This window comes from Jaculus jaculus, chromosome 5 (genome assembly GCF_020740685.1).
Source record: "Jaculus jaculus isolate mJacJac1 chromosome 5, mJacJac1.mat.Y.cur, whole genome shotgun sequence".
Classification (NCBI taxonomy): Eukaryota; Metazoa; Chordata; class Mammalia; order Rodentia; family Dipodidae; genus Jaculus; species Jaculus jaculus.
Window position 1 is genome coordinate 128,582,412 of NC_059106.1, and position 25,301 is coordinate 128,607,712.

A 25,301-nucleotide genomic window follows, 5' to 3' on the forward strand; every position below is an offset into this window, starting at 1 on the left:
TCCCTTGGAGCCATTTCAGAAGCTGTTTACCCCAAACATTTATTTTGTGGCCCATGAAAGCTATCTTACAGAAAGATTGTTTGCTTAAATGTGGAGAAAAGAAATAATGGGGAGTGTGTCCAGCTCAGAATGGGAAAGATGAGAAAGCATATGAGTTCTGAAGTTATCATCTTGGTTATTAGAAAGTATGTGAATAATTTCATATACTCTTGGCATGCAGTGGGATGGAACCTGTCATGGATTACAGCCAGAGTTCAAAGTTACAGAAAAGTCCTCTGTTACCTCTCTCAAAAGCACAGGTGACCAAGTCACCCCTGGGTAGAGGGGTCTTGTGCAGAGACCAGGTCTACCCATCAGTTGCCTCCAACTGAGTCTAGAAAAGTAATAATGCACAGGGAGCAGTGAGACTTTATTTAATTGTGGATAAGTCATAAGTAAAATCAGGATGCTGCCTCTCTCTATACTAGTCCATTGCCTAAGCCTTATGGCAGTCTCAAACTACCAATGAACTCCCATCTTCTTTCAGGTTGGGTAAGTGACCAATGTTTAATGACTCACTTGGTGATTACATGATATTCGTTATTGGATATTGGCTGAAGAAAGTATTTTACCTGTCTCAAATGCCTGAGACATTTTATCAACTTAAATATACAATTCTGAAAAGCTATATTCCCCTAAAGTAAAATTACCCCGAGAAGGCAATGCTGTCTCAGAATGAGCTGTCTTCCCAGTTTTCCCATCATCCCTTTTATGGTACTTCTTTTGGCAAAGCACCTAAGGCTTCCTGGATTCTCTTCCTGAATCCATGGTGTTAAAATGTTTTTCATGCTCATCTATGCAGTATTAGAGGCAGACATATAAATTTGTCTATATGTGACCATTTTTGACCTACAAAAAAATGTTATTTCTTTCTTTTTTTTTTTTTGGTTTATTGAGGTAGGGTCTCACTCTAGCCCAGGCTGACCTGGAATTCACTATGGAGTCTTAGGGTGGCCTCGAACTCATGGCAATCCTCCTACCTCTGCCTCCCGAGTGCTGGGATTAAAGGCATGTGCCACCATGCCCAGCAAAATGTTATTTCTTATGTATCAACTAACCACAATATTCTAAGAGAGCTTTGCTTTTATTCTTTATCATCCATTCTTGGAAAAAGTGCCACTGAATCATTTATAGCATTACCATTCATCAATACCTACAATGCGTTGTTTACTCATAATAGAAGGAAGGCTGCACGTTGCATAAGAAATTCCTTTTCCCTCGTGGCAGCTTAAATTTTTATTCTTTCCCTGAGATCCTGGTTTTTTATTACCTCATTGCCTCTCTGAGATGCATCAGGAATATGTGTGTGACTCTGTTTAATATGTGTGTATCTGTGAAGACATCCTCCAAATGTTCCTCGCCCCACTGTCTGCGCGCTAACGTGTCAGTACTCAGCAGCAGCATCCCAGGGCAGTCGGCCACAGCAGCAGCACTAGGATGGGTGTGACGGGCTGCCATTATGCCTTCACGCTCTTGAGCCAGATCACGGAGGACCTAACCAAACCGAACTTCTTTTGAAATGTGTGATGAGTGCCATTACATCATTGGCAGTATCACTTCTGCTTCACAACAACTGTTTGAGGCAATTTAAATACTGAAATGTCCCTTTTCCTCCAGGGGCTGGAATCCCCAAGTTACTTTCCTTTAGTTTATTCCACACATATTCAGGACACTTGTGCACACACACACACACACACACACACACACCCATGGGTGAGTTAGTGATGATGGAAGTGTTCTAGAGAACTGCTGAGCTGTTAATTTTTCACATCCTTTCCCCTGCAGCTATTATGTGGGCATGTGTGGAGATGGAGCCAATGACTGTGGGGTGAGTAGACATAACTTCTGCTAAGACAGGCACTCTTTAAAACCCTCCCGAGCCCTGCAGCCTGCTCTTCCCCCCTCTCCACCAGCAGCAGCTTCTCATCGTGCGAGGCTGCCCAGCTTTGCCTGAGTGCAGATTGGAAGCAGAGGGAGTAGAGTGAGACGAGCTGCTTCAGTTGCTTTCTGGCAATCCGTGCAATGAGAAACACCAGGAGAAGCCATGTAGGCCCAGCAGGGACCTCACAGTATTGTCTGGTTTAACCCTTCCATGTTAATAGTATGAAAAGGAAGGTGACATTTTTCTTCAGAGGGAAAATATCCTATACAGCCTCAGCGAAGGAAAGGATTGAAACTCATTATGAATGTTTCAAATTGTATGTAAATGGAATTTATTCTCACCAAACTTTGACGCTGAGGTTTTTTAGCATTATCTTCCCCCCTAAACTGTCAAACTCAGTAAAATCCTGAACTATTTGCTTATTATATAATATAGCAAGACCAAAATTAAACAAATCTCTGATTATTTCCCATATGCAATAGAAATGAAGTACACATTTTAGGTTCTGGGCTTCAAAAGATATAGGTGAAACAAGTCTATGTTATTGATGATGTACGTAGGAAATATTTTCATGGCTGATTATGGAATAAGAATGAAATAACAGGGATGTGGATGTAGATCATGTAGAGTATGTGCCTAGCATGTATGGGCGCCAACCCCCAGCACTTTAAAAAAAAGGAGGAAGAGGAAAAGGAGCAGAAGGAGGAAGAAGAGATTGATTTATATTTCCAAAGCTGGGTTATGTGGTTTACTTTCCTTGAATATTTTCTCCAACATCCTTTAAAAAACTGTGTTCGTACTAAAAGGTTTGCTGTATTTTTTTTTTTTTTGCCTGATGTTTCATGAACAAAATTTAGTTAGTAGTCTGTTCTTTAAAACCTAGACTGAATATACACTCCTTTTAATTATGTGGCATTTGTTACCTTAGGCATATAATGTTTAAAAAGGCATAGTCTCTGTCCCCCAAAGAGTTCATTGTCTGCTAGAAGAATCATGTTCAAACTAACTCTACCATCTGGTAGATGATCCTATATTATACAGTAGAGATACAAAAGACTAAAGCAGAAAAGAAAGGGAGGAAATATTTAAGATTTATTGAACTTGACTCTAGTGCATACCAAACCATGCTGCCAAGCACTTTGAATTTCTATGAAACTATATAAATACACAATCTCATTTTATGGCCACACTATTTCAGAATGAAGGGTTTTCTGACTTGTCTATTGACCAGTCTGTTCTGTGTAATCTCTGGGCAGATTTTAGCCCTTAGGAGGAATGGATATGCCTTCATTTCAGTGAGACAGCACACAGCTAAAATGTGTCTGTGATAAGTGTGACCTAATTTGTGCATCCAGTAGTGATGCTGTGTCCACACCATATCATCAGCTAGCTGGCTGCCTGGGACAGGCAGAATAAATAAAGGTGATAATGACGTTTTTCCATGAAGACTTTCCTGTAAGTGTAAGAACTGAGATGGTGAAAATCCCCAGTCAATATCCATCCAAACTCTGTCATCCTTTAATAGATCTTGTGAATGAGTTTGTCTATTTCCTAATAACATCTATATCTACCACATCCAGTACATTATATGTGCATGTGTGGAAGTGCACACACACACCACACACACACACACACATGCACACACACACACATGCATACACACACTCATCTGCCTCTGGATCACTATGGAGTCAGGTCTTCTTCCTTGCTGACTGTGTGGAGATGGAGAGACAGCATGAAGCGAGACACAGAGGCAGGCAGGCACAGTGTTACAGTCATCATGCAATGAAGAGCCTCCCGGCGTTTGAGTTGTTTGAGCCTGGCCTGAGAAACCACAGGTTGACTCGGATGGATCATTCCAGGCTTTGAAAATGGCTCATGCGGGCATCTCGCTGTCAGAGCAGGAAGCATCCGTGGCATCCCCCTTCACCTCGAAAACAGCCGACATTGAGTGTGTGCCTCATCTCCTCAGGTAAACTGCTTCTTCCCTTTCCACCCCCATGACCATGGACTCATTATCTGGCTCTGGGAATGGAACTGGTTTCTAAATGGGAGTCATAGACACCAGGGCAGAGTCATAGCTGAAGGCTTTTAAAGCTGCTGCTTGAGAATGTGGCAGAAGCCACAAAAGTGGCTTTTATTGACCCTAAAGGGATAAGCAGGTTTCTCAGGTGAATAGTTCAAAGCTTGACTGTATAACCTGGTTGCTTCTTTTTTTTTAATTCTCTTGAAATGCATAAATGCATATTTTATACACTGGATATTATCTGGAACATTTTCCTCAGGAGTTTTGGATGGGCAAGAATGCAGAAAAAGAACACAGCATTAGATGGTTGCCCCAAATACTACTATAGCTCTCCAAAATGAAAATCCATAAACATATAAAATGTTGACATAGAAAATATTATGTTTCATTAGGTAAGGGGAAGAAAGTAAAAGCATTTATCCCCCCATTTGTTTCTAATCTTACTTCCACTTAAATTTAATGTAGATTTTAAGCTTTGATCATAAATCTCCCCCCTATTGTTTCTTTAGCACTGGGGAACAAATGTTGGTCATCTTTATGGCCAGCGGAAGTCATCACCAAATAAGAAGGCAGCCACAAAGCTCTCTAGCAGGCCCCTTGGTGTTTTAGAACAAAGTGCATACTAGCAAGAAGGTGTCAGGTCTAAATGTCATGTTTCTGTCCCTGAGCTCAGGTCATCTGTACCCATGTCTTTCCCCAGCCTCTAGCAGCATCACCTCCTAGAACCTCAGAGCAGCTCATCTTTCCAACTCCACATTCCCTGTTTTAAAAAAGGTTGACTCAAGAGTTGGTGACTCTGACTCTGGCACCTATCTAAACTGTGTTCTGTTTCTGCATTCTCCTCCATCCCAAACTCCTGAGAAAAATGTTATAGAAACTATCCAGCATATAAAAGTATGCATTTCAAGAGAATAAATAAAAGAAGCAATCAGGTTATAGAGTCTTGTCTTGTTTTCACCTATAACCAAGAAAACAGTATGTTTCTCCTTGCAGAGTCTCTCTAAGGCCTTTGCTTATTATTTCTATCATCTTCATTTAGATTTGTTCCATGGTGGCTAGACAGTGATCATAAAAGGATGATTTCCATCACCAATACAACTCAGGAAGTTCTCTTTTAAATGTTGTGTTTGGGAATAAGTGAATAATTAATAAGGTAGAGCCTTGCCCTGAATGAATGTAATTTTAATTAAGAAGACAAATGTAGATAGATTGTAGGTATAGAAGATAAAGATACTTCAAGATATGTAGAAGATATAAATGTAGGATATGTGTCTTGGTTCATGTCATGGCGACTACACAGTTATGTTATTGATATTCACATTTGATCGACATTGGTATTTATATTTTAAAAGATCTATATCTTCCTATATTTAGATGTTGTTAAAACAAATGTATGTCTGTATATTGAAAACAAAGGTATGTATATACATGTATGTGTGTAGATGTATACATATATATATGTGTGGGGGTATGTTATAACACTCAGAATCTCTTGCTTGATACATGGAAAGAGCTCAATAAATTTGCTCTAAATAAACATCCAGACAATATACTAATGCAAGCCATAAGGGAAGATTTCAGCCACTCAAACAATTGAACAATACATAGGACTTAAATAAATAGAAAGAACTAGTAGAGAATTGTAGGTGGGTGAAATACAAAACTCAACTCCACCTCTGTGTAGAAATAGGTTAGTAATCTCAGATGAGAGTGACAGTGGTTAATTTGAAGAGCAGACGTGGAGGATTTGTGTGGGGAGACTGACATCCTAAGTAGGGCTCAAAGAGCCTTCTTGTCCCAATGAAAGGCATTGACACTTGAACTTCATATTCTCTTTCTAATACATGTGACCCATTGTATGATGTGTGTATGAAAGCAAAATGCTGGTTTAGAATATAAGTCACACAGAAGGCTTAGTAAGACTTCAAGGTAGAGTTTCTTTGCTTTTATACTTCATAGATTCACAAAACTTTTACACATATGGCTCAGCTCTGTTAGGCTCCTTTTATCCTCTGCTTTCCTTGTTGCAGGCTTATTCCTGAGGGAGAAATCTAAGGAGGCGATGGGGTACAGTTTTATATACATAGGTCCAGGTCTGTAGGTTTAATCTTCATCCTTTGAAGAATAATGTTCAAGTCCTTCAGAGCAAAGCTATATCTTACTCATTTCCACATCAAGCATTTTGTCTAGCACTATGATTGGTATATCAGAGATAAATGTTACAGAATTTCAGATAGATGTATGAGCTACTTAAAATTCACCATCATTAAGAACAGCAGTAATTTTGGAAGCCTATGAAGACAGCCTTTATCTTGCAGTTATGATAATATTTTACACTTTATTTTTAATCTGGCAGCCTTAATTTTCTTGAAATTATGTGCAACTGCAGAAAACAATATGCAATCATAATTTTTATGTTAGACTTGGGAAAACAATGCAGGGATCACTTGCTTTGCATCTCAGCTTGGTTTCTGCTCCATCCTCTGTGTTGAAAACAATGGGTGACATTTCTGGGCCTGGTGGGAAACATCTGTCCAAAGTACCCTGGTCCATCTCCCACCCTAACCATCTCATGAGACAAAGTGGTTAGTAATTTGGCTTTTAGGTTTTCTTTTATGTCTCTGTATAGTTAGCCACTTCTTTGAACAGCACACGTCCATGTCACTGGGGCCTAGGAACAAAGCATGTCTCCCTCCCATGTAAGTTCATGTTTGCCTTGGCAAGAGGAGACTGAAGAGCTATCATGACCACTTCTTCACATTGTCTTCTCCTGAACTCTTATCATACTCAACTATTTAAAAAAAGGTCAGCTAACATAATAATAGCTCAAGTGGAGTTTGTTCAGAGGAGTCTGTGATTTGTAATCTGTAGTTTCTATAGTAGCCTTGATCATGTGATCTCATTCCAGCTCAGATTATCACCCTAGGCTCTTTCTGCAATATCATGGCCAGCAAGACCCATTCTATCGTAAATTTTAGAGTTAGATCCATGCTTCATAAAATCTGCACACACATATCCTCTAGCTTTATATGTCTCTGAGACTTTAAAACTCACATTCAATTTCCCAGGAAGCATGTATTGTTAAGATAGGAGTTATGATCAAGTCAGTACTTGATATCTTGTACCTTCTCATAATGTTGCATTGTGCTGTGATATGCATGGTAATCCTCTTAGTTCATTTATAATATGCATGGTAATCTTCTTATTTCATGCAAAGAACTGTGCCTGATTCATTTCATGTTCTTTGTGACTCTTTGTATAACATTGCTATTTCATAAGGCCTAAATAGCAGTGAGTCAAGAATCAACAAGGGAGGTAATGTCTAAAGGAGAGAATGAACAAATGAATGAAATGTTAAGTAATCTTCTGGGGCTATGGTTCAGTGGTAGAGTGCTTGCTTAGCATATGTAAGCCCCTGGGTTTGATCAACAACATGGCAAAAATATAAAAATAAAATTAGAACAGTAGTGGGGGAAGGGGAGGAATTATCATGGTTTATTGTCTATAATTATGGAAGTTGTCAAGTAAAAAACCTTAAAAAATAAAGAAGTGAAGCAACGAATTCATAATTAAGTGGACATCTTTTAATAAGCTATGAAAAGTGAACTCTTTTTGGAATAAGGAGACTAGAAGACATGTAGCATCCATAACCAGCTATTTTTATTTATTTTCTTTAAACAGGGAGGGCCGAGCTGCTCTGGTTTCATCCTTTGGAGTGTTTAAATACTTGACCATGTATGGTATCATCCAGTTTGTGGGAACATCACTACTCTACTGGGTATGAACCAAACTCTTTTCTTCCCAGTTCTAATTGCATTTATATCTGCAGTTTGGTCTTTGGTATGTGGCTACTCCATGGGATTTAATGTTTCATAAATGTGTAGCATTTCTTCAAATAAATATCCACAGACTCCAGAACCCAGTGTGATGCTACATCAAACTGCAAGGTAGAAGCAAGTACATGTGGATTTGGTTTCTGGGGTGTTGGTTTTCTCTAGATAATTTGAGACTCTTGACCTCTACGAGTTCCCAGTTCTTCCCTTGGAGTCTGAAGATCTCTTCTGAGCAGCCTAAATATAACTCAGTGGGAAATGGATCCAACTCCAACTGTGGAACAAGTTTGGCAAAAGACTGAAAAGAGATAAAAAGGAAATAAGTTGTTGAATTTGATTTTGAAGGACTGGAATGTTTTTTGGTTTTTTTTTGAAGATCCTGTTTCTTGAACCTACTCATAACTTAATATAGTTAGATATTCCATTAGCAAAGAGTTAGCAATTCTTTAAAACAGAAAAAGATTCTTAAACATAAATGATTATAACCATTTAAGAATAATTTGGCTATATGAAGGAACTGTATAGATGGAAAGTAATCCTCTTTATTGTAAGCATAGCTTACTCTATAGTAAAATGATCCAACCGGGTCAAAGAACACTGGGAAAAGAATTATTTAATTTATTTGCTTTCAGAGGACATTTAAGTAGTGAATGAGAGGACTTCAGACTGGCATCTCTTATGGATTATGCTAGTAAGGACACACAGAGAAGGTTAAGGGGTATCTAGGTGGGGAGATTAAGAATGGGATTTAAGTCCTACCTCCATCCAAAACACAAAGTAGGCCTTGTCCTTGGTCGATTCCTGCCTTTGGGAAGTTGGCCTGACTGATTTTCAAAGCCCTCCACAGTTCTGCAAAAGCTGTTTTTAGAGTAGAGACTGAAATTATCGCTGGAGGTTTCCTTGCTCTGTTCTGCAGGGAAAAGAAAGGGAATGGAGAAGAGGAAGTAAAGAAAGAACACAGAAGGAGTTGAGGGTTGGGGGAGGCGCTGATGAACTTACTGCAGTTCCTCATAGAGCTGAAAGCAGACCTAAAGGTTACAGGGATGGGGTTAGAACCATAGTCTCTCAGACACCATCCGTACCTGTCTTCTGGAACTGGATAAGAGTGTCCTTCAAGCTCCTCAGCCTGGATGCTAGTAGGGCTTAGGGGTCTCCTTCTGAGAGACTAGCCATATTTTCATGTGTATAAATCTGGGCTAAAATGTGCTCAGAGCTGGATTACAGCCAGGAGACATGAAGCAGATAACCTCACCAAGCTTCAAGAGGGCCAGCACGTCGGCTCCCGGAGAGCAAGGATTCAAAGTGAAGTTTTGTGTCTAGTGAAACCTCAGAAGGACAGGGGTAATGAGGTTGAAGTTTGCAATAGCTGATGCAGGGAAGCACTTGTTCATTTGGGGCAGTGAATGGATGACAGAAGAGCTATATGATGACCTCAGTTCATAGTTGGGAGTGGAGAGCCATGCAGGTTGATAGATGGATGCCTGACATTAAATTTGAAGTTTAAAATTCCACTGGGAACTTTCAAACTTAGAAGCCCCACTTGGAGGATTCTGCCATACTGGCAGAGATGACACCAGCTAGAATGAATTCATGTGGCCAATAGGTAGCTCTGTTGTGACAGAGTCATTGCTGTTGAAGAATTAAGTTGCATACTGGGTAAAGAGTGATTGATCTCATTCCATGTAAAGAGAATACAAGAGACTTCAGGTCAGTGTTTCCTTTCTGAAGATGTAAGAGAAACAACAGTTGCCTCTTAAGTGCTTAAAAAGAATATCAAGAATACGGGGCTGGAGATATGGCTTAGTAGTTAAAACACTTGCTTGCAAAGCCAAAGGAACAAGGTTCCATTCCCCAGTGCTCATGTAAGCCAGGTGCACAAGATAGCACATGCATCTGGAGTTAATCATTGCAGTGGATAGAGGTCCTAGCATGCCCATTCTCTCTCTCTCCTCTCTCACTCTCCTCTCTCTCTCTTTCTCTCTCTCTGCCTCTTTCTTTATCTTCCAAATAAAAATAAATAAATATTAAAAAATGAATATGAGGAATGACAAAAAAATGTTACAATGACAGAAACCACACTTACGTGGACTTCTCTTTCTTTTTAGCAACTGCAGCTCTTTGGGAATTACCAGTATCTCTTGCAGGATGTGGCTATCACGTTGATGGTCTGCTTGACAAGTAAGCACTCTAGCAAAGTTAGATATTTTGTTTGTATCTATCTGTGAAATTCTAGAAACAAGCAAGTAACTTCTGAGAAAGTGGTACACTCGTTACTAAAACCTCATTGCCTAGGAATATTTTGAAAGTGACATGTGAATACATTGAGGATTAACATCTCTAGATTTGGCAATAAAATAATCCAATAACAGACAGGCCTCTGCCTCACGACCTTGTCCACATATTCTGAGTTGTCTCTAGGTTGGTGTCCTATACATAGAAAAATGAATAAGAACTATATAAAGGGAACTGTTTTTAAATCCAAACGTCACTTTCCATTATTCAACTCTGCTCCACACTGACATGAAACTAGACTTTTTGTTTTTGTGAGGTCTTTGATGTGTGAGAACAAGTGCTAACATTTTACCCCAGCACAATTCTTTCAAAAGCAAGGGGTAGCTTAGAGCAAGCTGCATTCCCTTCTGTGAGATGCTCTCACAAAGCACTTGTGGCCAAGGAACTCGAGGCTTGGTACTAACTCTTAGTAAGTCAGAAAGGTGACTGCTTCCATGGAGAACACAGAAAAGGAATGGCATTGTCACCTCCTTTCCTTTGTCCAGCCTTGAGGTGTTATGAAAAATAACAGATAAAATATCAATCTGGGCAGGATATTAATAACCTCTGTGTAGCATCTCAAAACACAAAATTGATGCTGAAGTCATTTATTATATCTGCCCAATGACAAAATTTACCAGTGTCTGAGATATAAGTAATATCAATTTTGGTTATTAGGGTTGCGATGTCTATTCGGTGACCATTAAATATTTTCTGCATGTTATTAATATTCATATGTATGAGCAATTCTGAATCCGTGCTATTGTTTCTATTATGTTGGATATTTTTAACTGATTTTCAGGATTCATTTATAAATGATGCTAAGAGGTTACAGAAGCTACGCTCATAGGCAGTTTCATGGGGCAGGGCCAAGTCTCTCTTCTAGCACTGCCAGTCTCTCTGACCTTTGCCAAGATATTGAAGACACGTGCAATCCCTCACATGAAGTATCCTTGCAGGTTTCTGAGGCGCATGCGGCATAATGCTTATTAAGCACATGTCACCATGTAGGGTACACTCATAAGAAGCCAAATGTGGCCTGGAGAGATGGCTCAGCCATTAAGGTACTTGTCTGCAGAGCCCAGTGTCTCCATAAAGCCAGATGCATAAAGTGGCATATGCATCTGGAATGTTCACAGTGGTTAGAGGCCTTAGTGCACCCATTCTTTCTCTCTTTCTCCTGAAAATAAATAAAGTAAATATGTTTAAAAAAAAAGACACCAAATGTTCTCACAGTGTACTTCTCCTTTTGCCACTTCTGGGAAGATTGGCCAACTTGGTGGACAGTTAAAAAAAAATTGAAATGGTCTCCACTGGGTTGGTGTTATTAGGAACTTAAACATGGATAGCAGTTCTCTAGTCCAGCTTCAGCATTAGTATACAACCTTTAACAAGTTATTCTGAGCTTCACCCATAGAGGTGGGCTACTTTGCCCATTTCCAAGGTAATTCTCATGCCATGTGAAATGCAGCCTCTCCTTTGAGCATGAGCTCAGTGGGCATTTTGGAATGAGTCCAGGCAGGGAAGTGACTACCTCTGGGAGAAGAGGCTCTCCACAGGTTGATAGATCAGAAGCACATTACTCCATCAGAACAACTGCACATTATCCAGTGATCATTTCCCACTTGTGTGGCTGGCTCAGTAAATGAGATGAATTCTGAATAGAAGGGTGAGGAAGGAATAGATAGTGTCAGGAGACAACCTTTTTGTTCATTCTTAACTTTTACCCTCTGTTTTCAAATGTTGTTCACCCATCCCAGGAAGCTCAATCAATCCTCAGATCATTTCCTGGTCAGTTTCAGGTATATGATGATTTTAGTTTTAGATATGAGAAATCCAGGGATTGTAAATTAGCATTTTTTGTTTACATCTAATTTAAAGCTTTTTGTTTCCTGGATTAAATATGACCTATTGCTTTGAGCTAGAAGTGGGAGAGAAGGATACAGATGCCTCTGTACTTTCCTATGGCATTGCCTATTCTTCTCCTGCTGAATTCAGGGAGTCAGTGCAACCAGAGCAGTACTCTTCTTCCTGGTGTGGTAACTCCATCCTGCAAGTACCCTCTAAAATGGCCAGCATTGACACACAGGCCATGTGTACAGGACTCACTGGTGAGCTCTTTGGAGTTTCCTGTGGAGTGCTCTGAACTATTCTGCTCCTTTCTTTCTGACCCATCATGAATCTTTTCTTCAACTGTCTCCTGGAGGTATTTACCTAGCACAAAGACCCATCCTTCCAGGATAGCTCTAGCTTGGCTCATTTCCATGGCTTCTACTTCTCTAAAATACTAGATATATACCTTACCTTCATAGCTTTCTTATTTGTCTTCTTGATTATCATGGGGTGAATAAAGCCAACAAACATCACTCAAAATCATGTCCTGTCTTCCCTAGAGTGGTTGTTATGACTTCCTGTAATTGAGTTGTAGCAACCCTGATGATACTCCTGTTATTTATCCTTAAAGTATCCCTTGATGATCGCTGTAGATTCTTGTTGGGGCAAGTGTGTGTTGTGGAAGGGCCAGATGGGTCTATGCAGGTACTATGAAGATATCACCACTGTCTATCTTCTTGATAAGCTGGCACTTATCACTCACTGCATTAAAATATGTGGGACAGTGAGACACAAAATAGGAAATCACTGTTCATCCTCATACACTAGCATTCTTCTCTTATTTTATATTGGTCACATGGATATCTGGTGCTTACGAGGGCTGATGACTCAGTCTAAACATCAGTGGGAAATTCACATACATGAGTGAATGAGATACAAATTCCAAGTAGAGAGTGGTTCATAATAGCAGGTGCTTTGGGAGTTTTGCAAAAGGAGAAATTGTTTCTGATATCTGGGGTTAGTGAGACAATAGTGTTGGTGAGAGGAAAGAAATAGTAGGAATGGCATCACGGAAGGAAATGGGATTCATACCAGTACAAGAAGGGTAGATAAATTCTCAAAAGCTTTTACTAGAAGGAAGGCTTTGAAGAAGTAGACAGCAGTATGAGCAAGAGACAGCTGATAACAATGATATATGAGTTTATCAATTTAATCACATTATTGGATAAGCCAAAAGAAGCAGCAAGAGATCCAGTGTGGAAAGTGAGTTAGGCCAGATCAGAGTCTTGACTTCCAGACTGAACATTGCTATTCAATGAGTCCTTTAGGAGTTATTGGCTCGTGGGAAATATAACTGCACTATGGCTCTCATAGAGGCCCCTCGCAGTTCTAAGTCCCCAGGTGAAGGTTTAGTACTGGGAAAAGACATTGTCATCATAATTCTTTTATGTTCTTACCTATATATACATACTGTGCCTTGTTCCTGCATGATTTTAGGCAACAGATGCAGTTAACAAGACAAGATATGATGTTATGATATGTTGGCAAGAAAACCAAGGGGAAAAACAATGTCAAGTGGGAAGTCAATTGGGGAAGTGTATATCTTGGAGTCCAGTATGACTCTAATCTGTGTCAAAGTTTGTGCCAGCAACATCTTTGTCCCTTCAACAGTAACCAAACTAGTGAAGAGTAGATAGGAGAGAGGAGCTTAAAACAATAATGTTCCAAAGTGATTACAGGCAGAAACTCTGAAGCCCATTGTTCTGAGGAAGGCTACTATGCTAAAGGGTCAAAAGTGAAGCTTTTTTTTTTTTTATTTTCAAGCAGCCATCTTCCCTACTATTTAACCCAAATCTTGTGGTTTCAATCTGATGTCCTCTACTAATGTACTTTGCAAATTTTCCTAAGAGGTGGCAGTAGGGTAAGGCTCTATATAGCTTTTCTGCTTGCCTCCCCAAAGTTAATGAGCTCATGTTCTCATTGTTCCACTTATATGTGTTTTGGAAAGAAAATTTATTGACCTAACATGGTAAGATTCTCACTTTTAATTTTGTCATTTCAGTGAATAAAGGTGGGTCCATGAAGCTCTAGTTAGACCAAATATAGTATAGGGCAGGAAGCCACACATGAACATGTGAGCATGGGAAGAAATTCCTCCGTTACATACATGCATCTGACATAAACGTCATCCAATGATTCCTGACTTACTCTGGGTCATGCCATCCAATGGTTCCTAACTTATTCTGGGTCATGGTCTCCTTGGAGAATCTGATGGAAGTGTAGATCTTTTCACCTTTGTAATTTCAGGAGGCATACTCAAAAATTTGCATGTAGTTTAGCTGGATTTATGAGTCTCTTAAAATGTGGCTTATAAGAATTTTACTGTTCATAATATAAAAATAAATCAATTTTGTGACATCCAAATGATGCTCCACAATTAAAGACTATATAGAGAGTAGAATTTTAAGTGGTAACGTCCCCTCATGAAGTGAACTTAGTGCTGGGTTTAGTAAGAGGCATAAAACGCAAGAAGGTGATTTTTTTTTTTCCTGAGAAAGCTCACAGTCCACTGAATGCAAATGTAAACAATGAGATTTAATGCAAGACACCCTGCACTATAGCAACAATATGAATAATGTGCTATGGGGGCTCAGGAAAGAGTGTGATTAATTTTGAGTATAATATATCACTTCAGAAGTTTGTTTTCCTCTGCACAAAGTCTGATAGCATATATCATCACCATTTTAAGGAAATCTAGGAAGTTCAGAAACTTCTTCTGCCTATTGATAAACAGTACTGCTATCTCAACTGGTAGTCCAGGGTTCCTCATAGTGTGGCTTTTAATTTGTGAAATCCATCCCATTGCACCATGCAGCCAAGCAGAGAATGGGGGTTTTGTGATCAGACAGTCTTGTGTTTATACCCTCACTCTGTTATTCCCTGCTTCTTTAAGCAGGAAACCTATTTTTCTGAATCTCTATTTCTTTGTCTGAAATTTACTTGTTTTGAATTGCTTTTTAAGGAAAAAGAAAAGCTGATACAAAACACTTGGCACGTTTTCTGGACAAAGCTGTAGTCATTGTTTTATTGTTTTTTTTAAATATTCAGGAATATGGATTCTCTCATTAAGTATTAGAAGTCTGTAATATGAAAATAATTAAGATAGTATAAAAAACTCAATGGGCAAGTTCCATAATAATGCTGCATAACCTCATACTCCCCCCCCCCCACACACAAGTTAGCAATTTATGTCACCAAGCAGTTACTTTAACCGTCCATGGGTCTAGATGCTGACTGTCACTCATGTGACCTGGACTGCTTACCAAGCTTTAAGATGTTAAAGAAAAGTTAATTGTGATCAGGCTAAATAGAGTTTGACTCAGGTCAATTCTACCCTTTTCATTCTAGGGCAGAATGAAGGGTGCATACAGTATATATTTTCATTGAAATCACACACACACACACACACACACACACACACACACACACACACTGTGAAGCCAGACAGTAAGGCAAGCCACACAATATGTGAAACCAAGGCTAACATCACTGTGGCCAAACTCATAGCAGAAATTCCAAATGAACTCCATCTCTGTCAAACCAATTACCTAATCTACCCCATTTCTTGTATTAGAGAGGGCCATAAACTACAATAGGTATGTGGGAGAAACAATACTGAGGAGGCAGAGGCTGTATGCATGGAGATGAGTTGGCACATGCCTCCCACTCGCAGCCTCCTCATGCATTCCTCAGACACACCCCACTTTGAACCCTGGGGTACAGAGGGAACTCCAAGTGCTCCAGCTCTACCTTCAGTGACCTAGCAGCACAGCCACTGACCAGTGTCCACTGTGTGCACGTCCTCTAGGTTTCCAAGCAGAGACTTCCAATACCCATGACCCAGAGTGAGACTAGACATCAGAGATGGAGGGCACATGGCTGGCTGCACTTCAAGCACCAGGAAGAAATATTAGGGTTCCTAGGCAATCTTCACTTTAGATTTTCTCGCTGCAAATTTACGGTTTCCATTATCCTTTCATGTTCAATAATTTTCTGTAACTCACAGAAATCATAGAAGTGATGTATTTAGGATTACAATTTTATTTTTAGCAAAGGCCAAAAAATCAGACCCGCCAGAGAGACACCTTTGCAATCTCTGAGAATGTTCGAAAGGTGACTTCCATGGTCCCCTCCCTGTGGAACCTGCCGATATATCATCCTCCAGGCACAGATATGTGACAATATGATGTGTGTTGCCAATAAAGGAAGCACAACCAAATTTCAGTGTCTAGAGTCTGTACTGAGGTTTCATAATGAAATCATGATTGGCTAAAACACTGGCCACAAGGTTGAACTCCATCTACAGCTCTATCCTCCCTTCTAGGCCAGGCAGATATGTGGCTCAAAGCCCCAATCTTTAATCACATAGATGGGTATTAGGACATGGCCAGCCGTATTCTGAGTAACATTGGTAACAGGAATTCTTTCAGATGTTCCACCAGTCATTTTCTATAGAAATTGTCAGGGCCTACCATGAAGAAGAAAATGATCCTCTCAGCAAATGCCAGTGATTGCGAGGATGCATCCCAGGAGCTCAAGAGCTGGGGATAAAGGCCCAGTGCATTTCTTACTACACAGTCTGTCTGCATCTTCACTGGACTCAGCATGGAGGGAAGATGAGATGTCCTTATCTGCACAGCACCCTGGCACTCTCCTGGGAGAACACTGACCAGATGTCAACAGTGGAGACTTGGGTAGTCATAGAGCTGCAGGACAAATATGTTGGAAGAGCCTTTGAGAACCATTTAAACATTGCAGCAAGCACAGATTTTACATGGAAATGTGAAGTACCAGAGAGTTGACATCATTATCTTAAAACTTTACAGCTTCATGATCTCAAACTTGAATTCAGTTTTCTATCACCCTGTTTCTGCATGCGTGAACACAAGCATGTATATTCTACTTCGTTCTATGTGTCAAAGAGACCAGAGATACACTGTGAAATGGGCAAGGTGATGGATAGGAAAATAGGACTGAAACATGAATATGTGAATTTTCAAATATGGTGTTTAGGGTTCCTAACCTCCCCCATGCTCTGCCTTGCTCTATCCTGATACATAGAGTGCATTTCACTCTCTTCAACTTCTTAGAACATGTAGCATCTAAGAAGAATGCAGCCATAGTTTTAAAAAATAATTCTTCTTTTTAACTGCTCATTCCCAATACATTTAAGTGAATTTTTTAAAGTAACATTAGGATCAAGGATGCAATATATTTTAACAGTTATCTACAAGCAATGTTTTTGTTTTATGAGTCCCTCGGACAAAATGGAATGTGCACTGGCAATCTTCCACTTACATGCAGATTCAAAAAGGAAGAAACATAGTTTTGAGTATCTATTACAGAGCATGCTTAATTTTAATTTTAATTTTAATTAGCCAGCATGTAATGATTAGTCTAGACAGATACCTACTTACTTCTGTTACCCAACCTGCCAGTTTCCCATCATCACTCAGAGATATTAGTACTACGTATCCCTTTTGCCACACCATCCATGCTGAGCCTGTGGAAAAATTATGAGCATCGTGTGGTATGGTGAATGCATTAATTATGGAACTTCTGTAGTGTATTCCTGTTACTTCTGAAGGCAAAACCAGAGCATGAATGAGTCCAAGGCTGGTAGAAATGGATATGCAGCAAGATCATGGGCTGATGCAGATGTTCAGGTGGATTCCCAATGACAGAGTCAAGACAATATGCACCTCTGTCTTTTAGTCCCAGTGGCAAAATGGTTAAGGAAGAAACACTTGTCTTTCAGTGAGTTCAACTCATGCATACCCCAAGTTGGCTCCATATCGACCAGCAGGGCAACTACTTTCTCCTCCACTGCTGCTCTCGATCTTTTTGAATTCCTGCTTCACCAGCATCGTGCAGGTGTGTGCATTTCTCTATGTGAAGCAGCAGCCCTGGTACTGTGAGGTCTATAAACACAGGTGAGTTTATCTTCTTTGTTTTCCTTTGGAACACGTTATTTAAATACATACAATAAGGGCTGGGGATGATAAAGGGCTTATTGCTCAGGTCTAAGGACTTGAGTTCAGATCTCCAGCACCTATGTAGGCCAGACACAGTAGCACAACCTTTTGTAATCACAGTGCTCTGACTGTGAGGTGGGAGGGGGAGACAGGAGACTCCCCAGAAGACTGTGGGCCAACTAGCCTGGCAAACAAGAGACCTTAACTGAAACAAGGTAGAAAGTGAGGACAGACCCCCGAGGCTGTCATATGGCATCCACATTTTCTATGGCATGTACACAGGTCGATATACAACAATGCACACACATACCACATATTCACAGCATTTTTAAGAGTACACAATAACATTGTCCATCTTGCTATGAACATGTACCCTACAATATTCATAAAAGTGGCATCTTCATACTACAAGTCATAAATAATACAGAACACAGTGGCTGAAGCTTGGTGTGGTGGTGCTCGTCTTTAATCCCAGCACTCAGGAGGCAGAGGTAGGTGGATTGCTGTGAGTTCAAGGTCACCCTGAGACTATATAGTGAATTCCAGGTCAGTCTGTGCTAGAAAGCAAGACCTTTCCTCAAAAGAACAAAAACCAAACAACAACAGAAAAGAACACAGTGGGTGAGCTAAGTCAAGTGCATGGGAAAAGATCTGTCAAACTAGTTGTTGATGTAGTAGGTGGTTAGCAGTGTGAATGTGTCCATATCCTAGTTGCTTACATTTCATATACACCCAGTGTTGGCAAACAGTTCAGAGTACTGTGCAGAGTCAGAGGGCAATATTGTAGGTGCTCTGTGTTGGAAGATCTCCGTTGTAACTAGTCTAGTCGATAATGCTATTACAGAACAAAATTGGCCATAGGCAATATATACTTAAGTGAGTGGTGGTTGCCTTCCAATAAGACTTTATAAAAACAGGTGGTGAGTTGGACATGGTCTGTAGGACATAGTTTGCTAGAACCTAACATAGATATACAAGGGAGATTTGCCTAAATTATTTTTGGGTTTTCAAATGACTGTTAAAATTAAAAAGCTAGGGGACTAGGCTTATTCAACAGAGAATGGGCGAGGGCTTACTTACAGGACTGTGGGTGACCATAAGGCAGCTGATCGCTACAAAGTCCCACTTCAACATTAAATTAATGATAGCCTCATAGAAACTGTATGAATACTCTTTTTGCATCTCTCAAGATCACTTGCAGCTGTGGAAGGCCAGGAGAAAGTAATGGATAGAATCCACGGTGAGGGTCCTGTGACCCTTCCCTCAGTCCTTCTGCTAGGAGGAATCAACTGTTCCATAACCACAGACCTGGCTATCACTATATTGTTCTGCTCAATTCATTGCCATGGCTACTAGCCACAAGCTTGCAGCCTGTAGTATTTGAGGAATAGGGAAAGAATGGTGTAGGAATGTAAGGATCATGGGAAGAGAGCCAAAGAAAAGACTAGAAAGGTGTTTGAGATCAGAATGTGAAGGTTTAAGTCTGTCTGAGTTTACCTTAATTTGTCAGCAGACTACAGCAGAGACCCCCATAACCAAGAATGCTGTGTTTGGAGCTTTAGGAGGATTCCTGGGATGTTTGAGGAGAGGGTGAAGAAGGGAGGCAAACTCAAGACACAAGTCAGGAGGCTTACAACACACACACACACACACACACACATTTACATAGCCCATTTACTATTTAACTTGAAAGGAATTCAAGAGAAAATTGCCATCTAAAACCTTTCAAGATGGAATACTTGTTCTCAATACAGTGCCAAAGAAAATTCTTGACTTCTCAATTTTTTTAAAATTTTTGCTTTGTCATTACAAGATATGAACATAAGTCTTGGTACTTACCAGCTGGAACAGATTGAAAGCTGAAATCGCCTGGCAGTGATTAAGCTATCAAGTTTCACCTGATGGCTAAAAATAGACTAGAAGATCTCCTAACTGCTGGCATTTTTTCTTTCTTTGTAGTGAGTGCCTTCTAGCCAACCAAAGTAATTACTCAACCAATGTGAATTTGGAAAAAAGCTGGACCGGAAATGCAACAATGGTTCCTGGCTCAGTTCTAAGCTTTGAGAGCACCACACTGTGGCCCATCATCACCTTCAACTGTGTCACAGTAGCGTTTATCTTTTCTAAGGGAAAACCATTTCGAAAACCCATCTACACAAACTGTAAGTATGCAAGGTTTTATTCTTAATATTGTCCTGTTCTTTCACCTTTCTCAGCATTGCAGTTCACAAGCAAAGAAGAACATAACTGTGACCCTCTGGCATGATCACTGAAGGTAGTGGCCATAGACGGGAACACCTGTGGGCAGAAGCTCACTTAGAAAATAGCTGGGCGTGGTGGTGCACACCTTTAATCCCAGCACTTAGGAGGCAGAGGTAGGAGGATTGTCTCATGTTCGAGGCCATCCTGAGAATTCATCATGAATTTCAGGTCAGTCTGAGCTAAAGAAAGACCCTGACGTGGAAAAAACAATGAGGAAAAACAAAAATTATAAAAAAAAAATAAACACAGACATTATTTCAAAGTCAAATGAGCCCTGTCCTACTGAGAGTCAAGAGTCATTTTAAGCACAGACTTTGAAAAGGCTTTTAACCAACTCAAATGCAAGTTGATAATCTTAAAGGATTCACTTAGGTTGGTCTCATTTATAATTATTTATTTATTTTTTTACACACTGTTCACACCTGTATTTCAAGTTTGGAAATGCGTATTTACAAGCAGCAATACAAAAGTATTCATGGAGAATGCATAATCTCTGAAAATTATGAAGACATCCCTGCTACCAATACATACCTAAATACAAAACTGACTGACATATTTGTTACTTCTGAATAGCGAGAGAAGTTCATTTTCAAAGCAGATAAAATTCAGTCTTTAGGTGTGAATTGCATGAATGACAGTCTTTGAACAGGAGAGTCCACAAAGGGACCATGGTTGCATTGAGGCATCCAGTTAGGCTAGAGCTTGGAATGCCTCTGGGTCATCCACATCAGGAGCTGAAGCACTTGACTTATCAGTCCTGCTGCCACGATTTGGATAAAATTATTTTTAATTGCATATTTTGTCCACAGGATAGTGTCACTTGGTATTATCGAATTTAGTTTTGAACAGGATTTTCTTGTAGTTTTAAATATCTTTTGCAACTCATATAATCTCTTCTTAGTTGTACTTATGCATTTTAGCCAGCTTTACATCACAGCAACAAAATACCTAAGAACAGCTGAAAAAGAAATTCTGCCTCATGGTCTCAGAGATCCCAGTCTGGGATTATTTGGCCCTTTTATTTATGGGACTGTGGTGAGGCAGACATCAAGATGGGAATGAATGGTGGGACAAAGCCTCTCACACGATGTAAGGCCAGGATGCAGGAGAGAGAGAGAGAAGAAGAAAGAGGAGGAGGAGGAGGAGGAGGGAGAGGAGGAGGAGGAAAGAGTGAGAATCTACCAACAAAATATAGCCTTCAAGGTCACATCCTTCCCACCACTGACTTGCTTCCTCTGACTAAAGTTTCTATCACTTCCCAATAGCTCATTAAGCTGTGAGCCTATCAGTAGGTTCATTAATTATTATTTAATTAGCTTTAGAAGCTTTTCCTCTACGCTGAATTGAAGATCAGCTCTCAGTAGATAAATTTTGGGGGTCATTTCAGACCCAAAGCATAACAGCCTTTCTCTTTTCTTTTTGAAACTTGAACATCTTTAGTTATTCCTTTTTTAAAGAACCAGCTCTCAGATCTAATACTTTTACATATATAAAATATCTCATTTCTTAAAACTTTTTTCCTCTTCTTATTTTCCTTTGATTTTCTAATGTTTAAGTTTGCTTTACAACCTACTAATTTTTCTATATTATTTTAAAACATTGTATTTATTTATAAGAAGCAAGATATAGAAAGAAAAAGATAATAGGTGCCCAGGGCCTCTTACTGCTGCAAACAAACTCCAGATACATGTGCCATTTTGTGCATCTGGTTTTAATATGAACCAAACCTGGGCCAGCAAGCTTTGCAAGCAAGCACCTTTAACAACTGAGTGATCTCCCTGCCCCATTTTTCTTTATTCTTATAAAATTGGAAAAGCATTGAAGGCAAACAACTGTAGTTTGTATTACACTCATTATGTTCTCACAAAACCCCAACTTTGGCCTGATTTCCTCTTTGGCTAAATCATATACAGATTAGTAAATTTTAGTTGTTAGGGAGGGAATTTTGTTTTCACTTTCCACTACTGCTTTTTTTCCTCAAGTTTATAAATACTGTTTTTGATTCAACAGATGTTAAGAAGCTTCCTTTTTGTTCATTTGGAGGTTTTTCAGTTAAACTTGGCCACCAATATTTATTTTGATTGTTGTGAGTTGTGATTAAGCAATCATGTCTTTCAAATCTGCTTTGGAAATTACTTCAGTTTTGTATAGCACATGTCAGAAACTACAAACTCTAATTTTCTAACTAAGTCTGCTATTAAGCTTCCATTTTAAATTAGAAATGTATAGTTTCTGTATTAAAGTGATTTCCTTCAATTATATCCTTCAAACTCTCTTTGTTCTTATCTACTTTTTATATGGATGGTATATAAAAGAATTTGAAAGCATGCTAGGTTATCCATTAATTATATTTTCCATATATATACTTCTTTTGGAATTTCTCATAATTTTCTAAATTATTATTCAATATTTGAACATACCATTGACTCTTCTCATAAATTAAGATACTTCTTTCTATTTTAATTTTCTGTAGCCCCTATTTTCAGTGGTAAATTTATGTTATAAGGAGGGCTATTCAGTAGCTACGACTTTAATAGTGTCTATGAAGTACTTTCATATACAAGGACCGCATAAGAATTCGACTGTTGATGTCATAGTGACTTGAAGCTTGAAGAAAAACTAAAAAGTTACAAAATACATAACTAGTGATTCTAAATGGGAAAGGTTTTAGAAAAAAATATTCTAACACACATAATCCTCTAAATCATACTTTTGGGTTATATGTCAGAAATCTTTGGAACTAGTAAAATACATTACAAAGAATCTCATTTTGAAATAAATTTTTGCTCCACATCAGCCTTTGGTTGAAGCTCACCTTTATTTTGACAAGAATTTTTTAAGTACAGGCTTTTTTATGGAAACAAATATGAATGCTACCAATCCCCTCTTCATTTGAAAATAAGTTGTAATGGTTTGCTTTTCAAATGATATACATCCAGAGATCCCTGCTCTTCCTGGTTTCCTCCTCAACAACAGCTAACCTGGGAAGGCCAACATTCACTGCAAAAGTCGGGAAGAAGGTCTGCTTTTCAGAACACATGTCAGAGACGGGGAGACTAGGCTTTGAGCAGGACGGACAGTTGAGGTATCTTCTCCTTCCCAGCTCCTGGTTGTCTAGGACTGCAACACAACGATGTAAATTCAAAAGCCATATAACCATCACGTGGGATTTTTCTATCACCACAATGGAAAGATTGTTCTATTCTGAATGATGCCATGTACTCAAAATTCACTTTTCTTCTGTCTGTCTCAGCACTAAGCAAATATGGTCATTCTTCTGAAAAAGGATGGGTGAATGTTAAGTGTGGAGTAGGGACTGGATGGGGAAAACAAAACTCTTCAGCTTCACAAATAGAATCTTCTGTGGAATAGCAGGTGCCTCAGATATCTATTTGGTCAAAACACAGAAAACCTAAGTGTTGGCTCTTGTAACATAAACCATACAAAATAAACTTGGTGAGGGAGGGTTAGGGAGTCTTTGATGAGAAAGTCGTACTTGAACATGGTTTATTAGGGAGATGAAAAACAGTATGTACCAAGACAGGAAGAATATGATCTAGGCAGGACCTTATGTAAGTAGAGAAGCCAGGATATAAACAGGATGCTGAACATGCAGAGAAAGGTTGATGGACCAGACTGGAGGGCCCTGAGTGTCAGTCCCAGGTCATTGCACTGTATTCTCCTGGCAATGAATGTGTGAGGACTGGATGCTCATGTCACGTGTGTCTCACTGAAGAGTGATGACGGTTCACCAGCTCCCTCACCCCTGGTGACCATTCAGATGACAGGATATCCCACCCCCAGAAATCCTCAGTAGAGACTACTGCATTATGGAGGTTTCTGTAACACATTTGATGAACAGCTTCTACACCCAGCTTTGTGACAAGGATTTTAAGATACCATCTTTATGTTATAAGCATTAGAACATATTTTAAAACATATGAGGATATATCAAAACATCTGAAGATCTATCTAGTGTTTGCCCAACAGAGATAATTGATTGCACTGCATGCCAAGTTATATGAAGCATTCTTCAAGCACCTAAAAATAATGTCTGGTATTTCCTCAGATGTATTTTCACTTCTGCTGACATCTGCTGCGGGCCTCACAATTTTCATTCTGTTCTCTGATTTTCAAAATATATACCGTGGAATGGAGGTAAGTGTTTTCATTTTCACATCTGTTATTACTCATATGTGCCTTGGGCTCTGTTTTCATTACAATTTTCTCAGCAATTATTACTGTTTTCTTTCTAACCCACTAAGCATTATGAACCTATTACTATTTTCCAGAAAAGAAAATATCATTTCCATATTTCACATGTATTTTTATATTATTAGGGTAATATTTACTGCATTTGTCGGTTCACTCCTAAAATACTCTTTGGATACTTTTATCTGCCTCATTTTACCAATACTACAAAATTAATAGATTAATATTATAACTTTTTCCAAGCTTAACTCCTTTATAATATACTTTCAAATGAGAAAGTAAATTTGGGGCCAACCATGTTGTTACAGACATTTACTATACAAAAAATCATATGAGTGGACATCATTTGATCAAGGACACACTAATTTGGCATTAAATCCATCAACAAGTTGAACCTATTCTTTTGACCAAGCATTTTGAGAGATACAAAAGGGAAGGATGGGTTTTGTTGTGAAGTTGAGCCATTATGAAGTCAAATGGTACCATGGCCAATGCCAGTCATGCTTGAAGGGACTATAAAGGCAGAATGGGAAGAATGTAGGAAGGAGTTCTCACTGGAACTGTGACTGCCATGGGAGGCTTCATGGAAGGAATGCAGCTTGGCTAAAGTCCAGAGCCACAGGCTGGATTTTTGCAAGGTAGGATTCCTGACCAGGAGAACTGCCTCAGTACCAGCAGGGAGGACTCAAAAAACATCTTTTGCCCTGGAAGTACAAAGAATGTGGGATAAAAATCAGAACCAAGGCTTTAACTACTAGGCAATGGGCTATGGAGACTGCAAATGAAGAAAGTAGAGCTGGAGAGATGGCTTAGTGGTTAAGGTGCTTGCATGCAAAGTCTAAGAACCCAGGTTCAATTCACCAGTACCCACATAAGCCAGATGCACAAGCCACATGCATCTGGAGTTT

At 39.4% G+C, this 25,301-nt stretch overlaps 1 protein-coding gene across 1 annotated transcript in view; it reads left to right on the forward strand.

The window, feature by feature from the left end:
- The window catches only part of Atp13a5 (ATPase 13A5), a 124,631-nt gene that overhangs the window by 95,777 nt on the left and 3,553 nt on the right, over window positions 1–25,301 (forward strand). Inside the window, exons 22-28 of the mRNA XM_004654259.3 lie at window positions 1,825–1,867; window positions 3,784–3,893; window positions 7,629–7,725; window positions 9,886–9,958; window positions 17,703–17,877; window positions 19,879–20,081; window positions 24,251–24,339. Of these exons, the coding sequence (XP_004654316.2) occupies window positions 1,825–1,867; window positions 3,784–3,893; window positions 7,629–7,725; window positions 9,886–9,958; window positions 17,703–17,877; window positions 19,879–20,081; window positions 24,251–24,339 (790 nt within the window). The remainder of the gene's footprint in view (window positions 1–1,824; window positions 1,868–3,783; window positions 3,894–7,628; window positions 7,726–9,885; window positions 9,959–17,702; window positions 17,878–19,878; window positions 20,082–24,250; window positions 24,340–25,301) is intronic.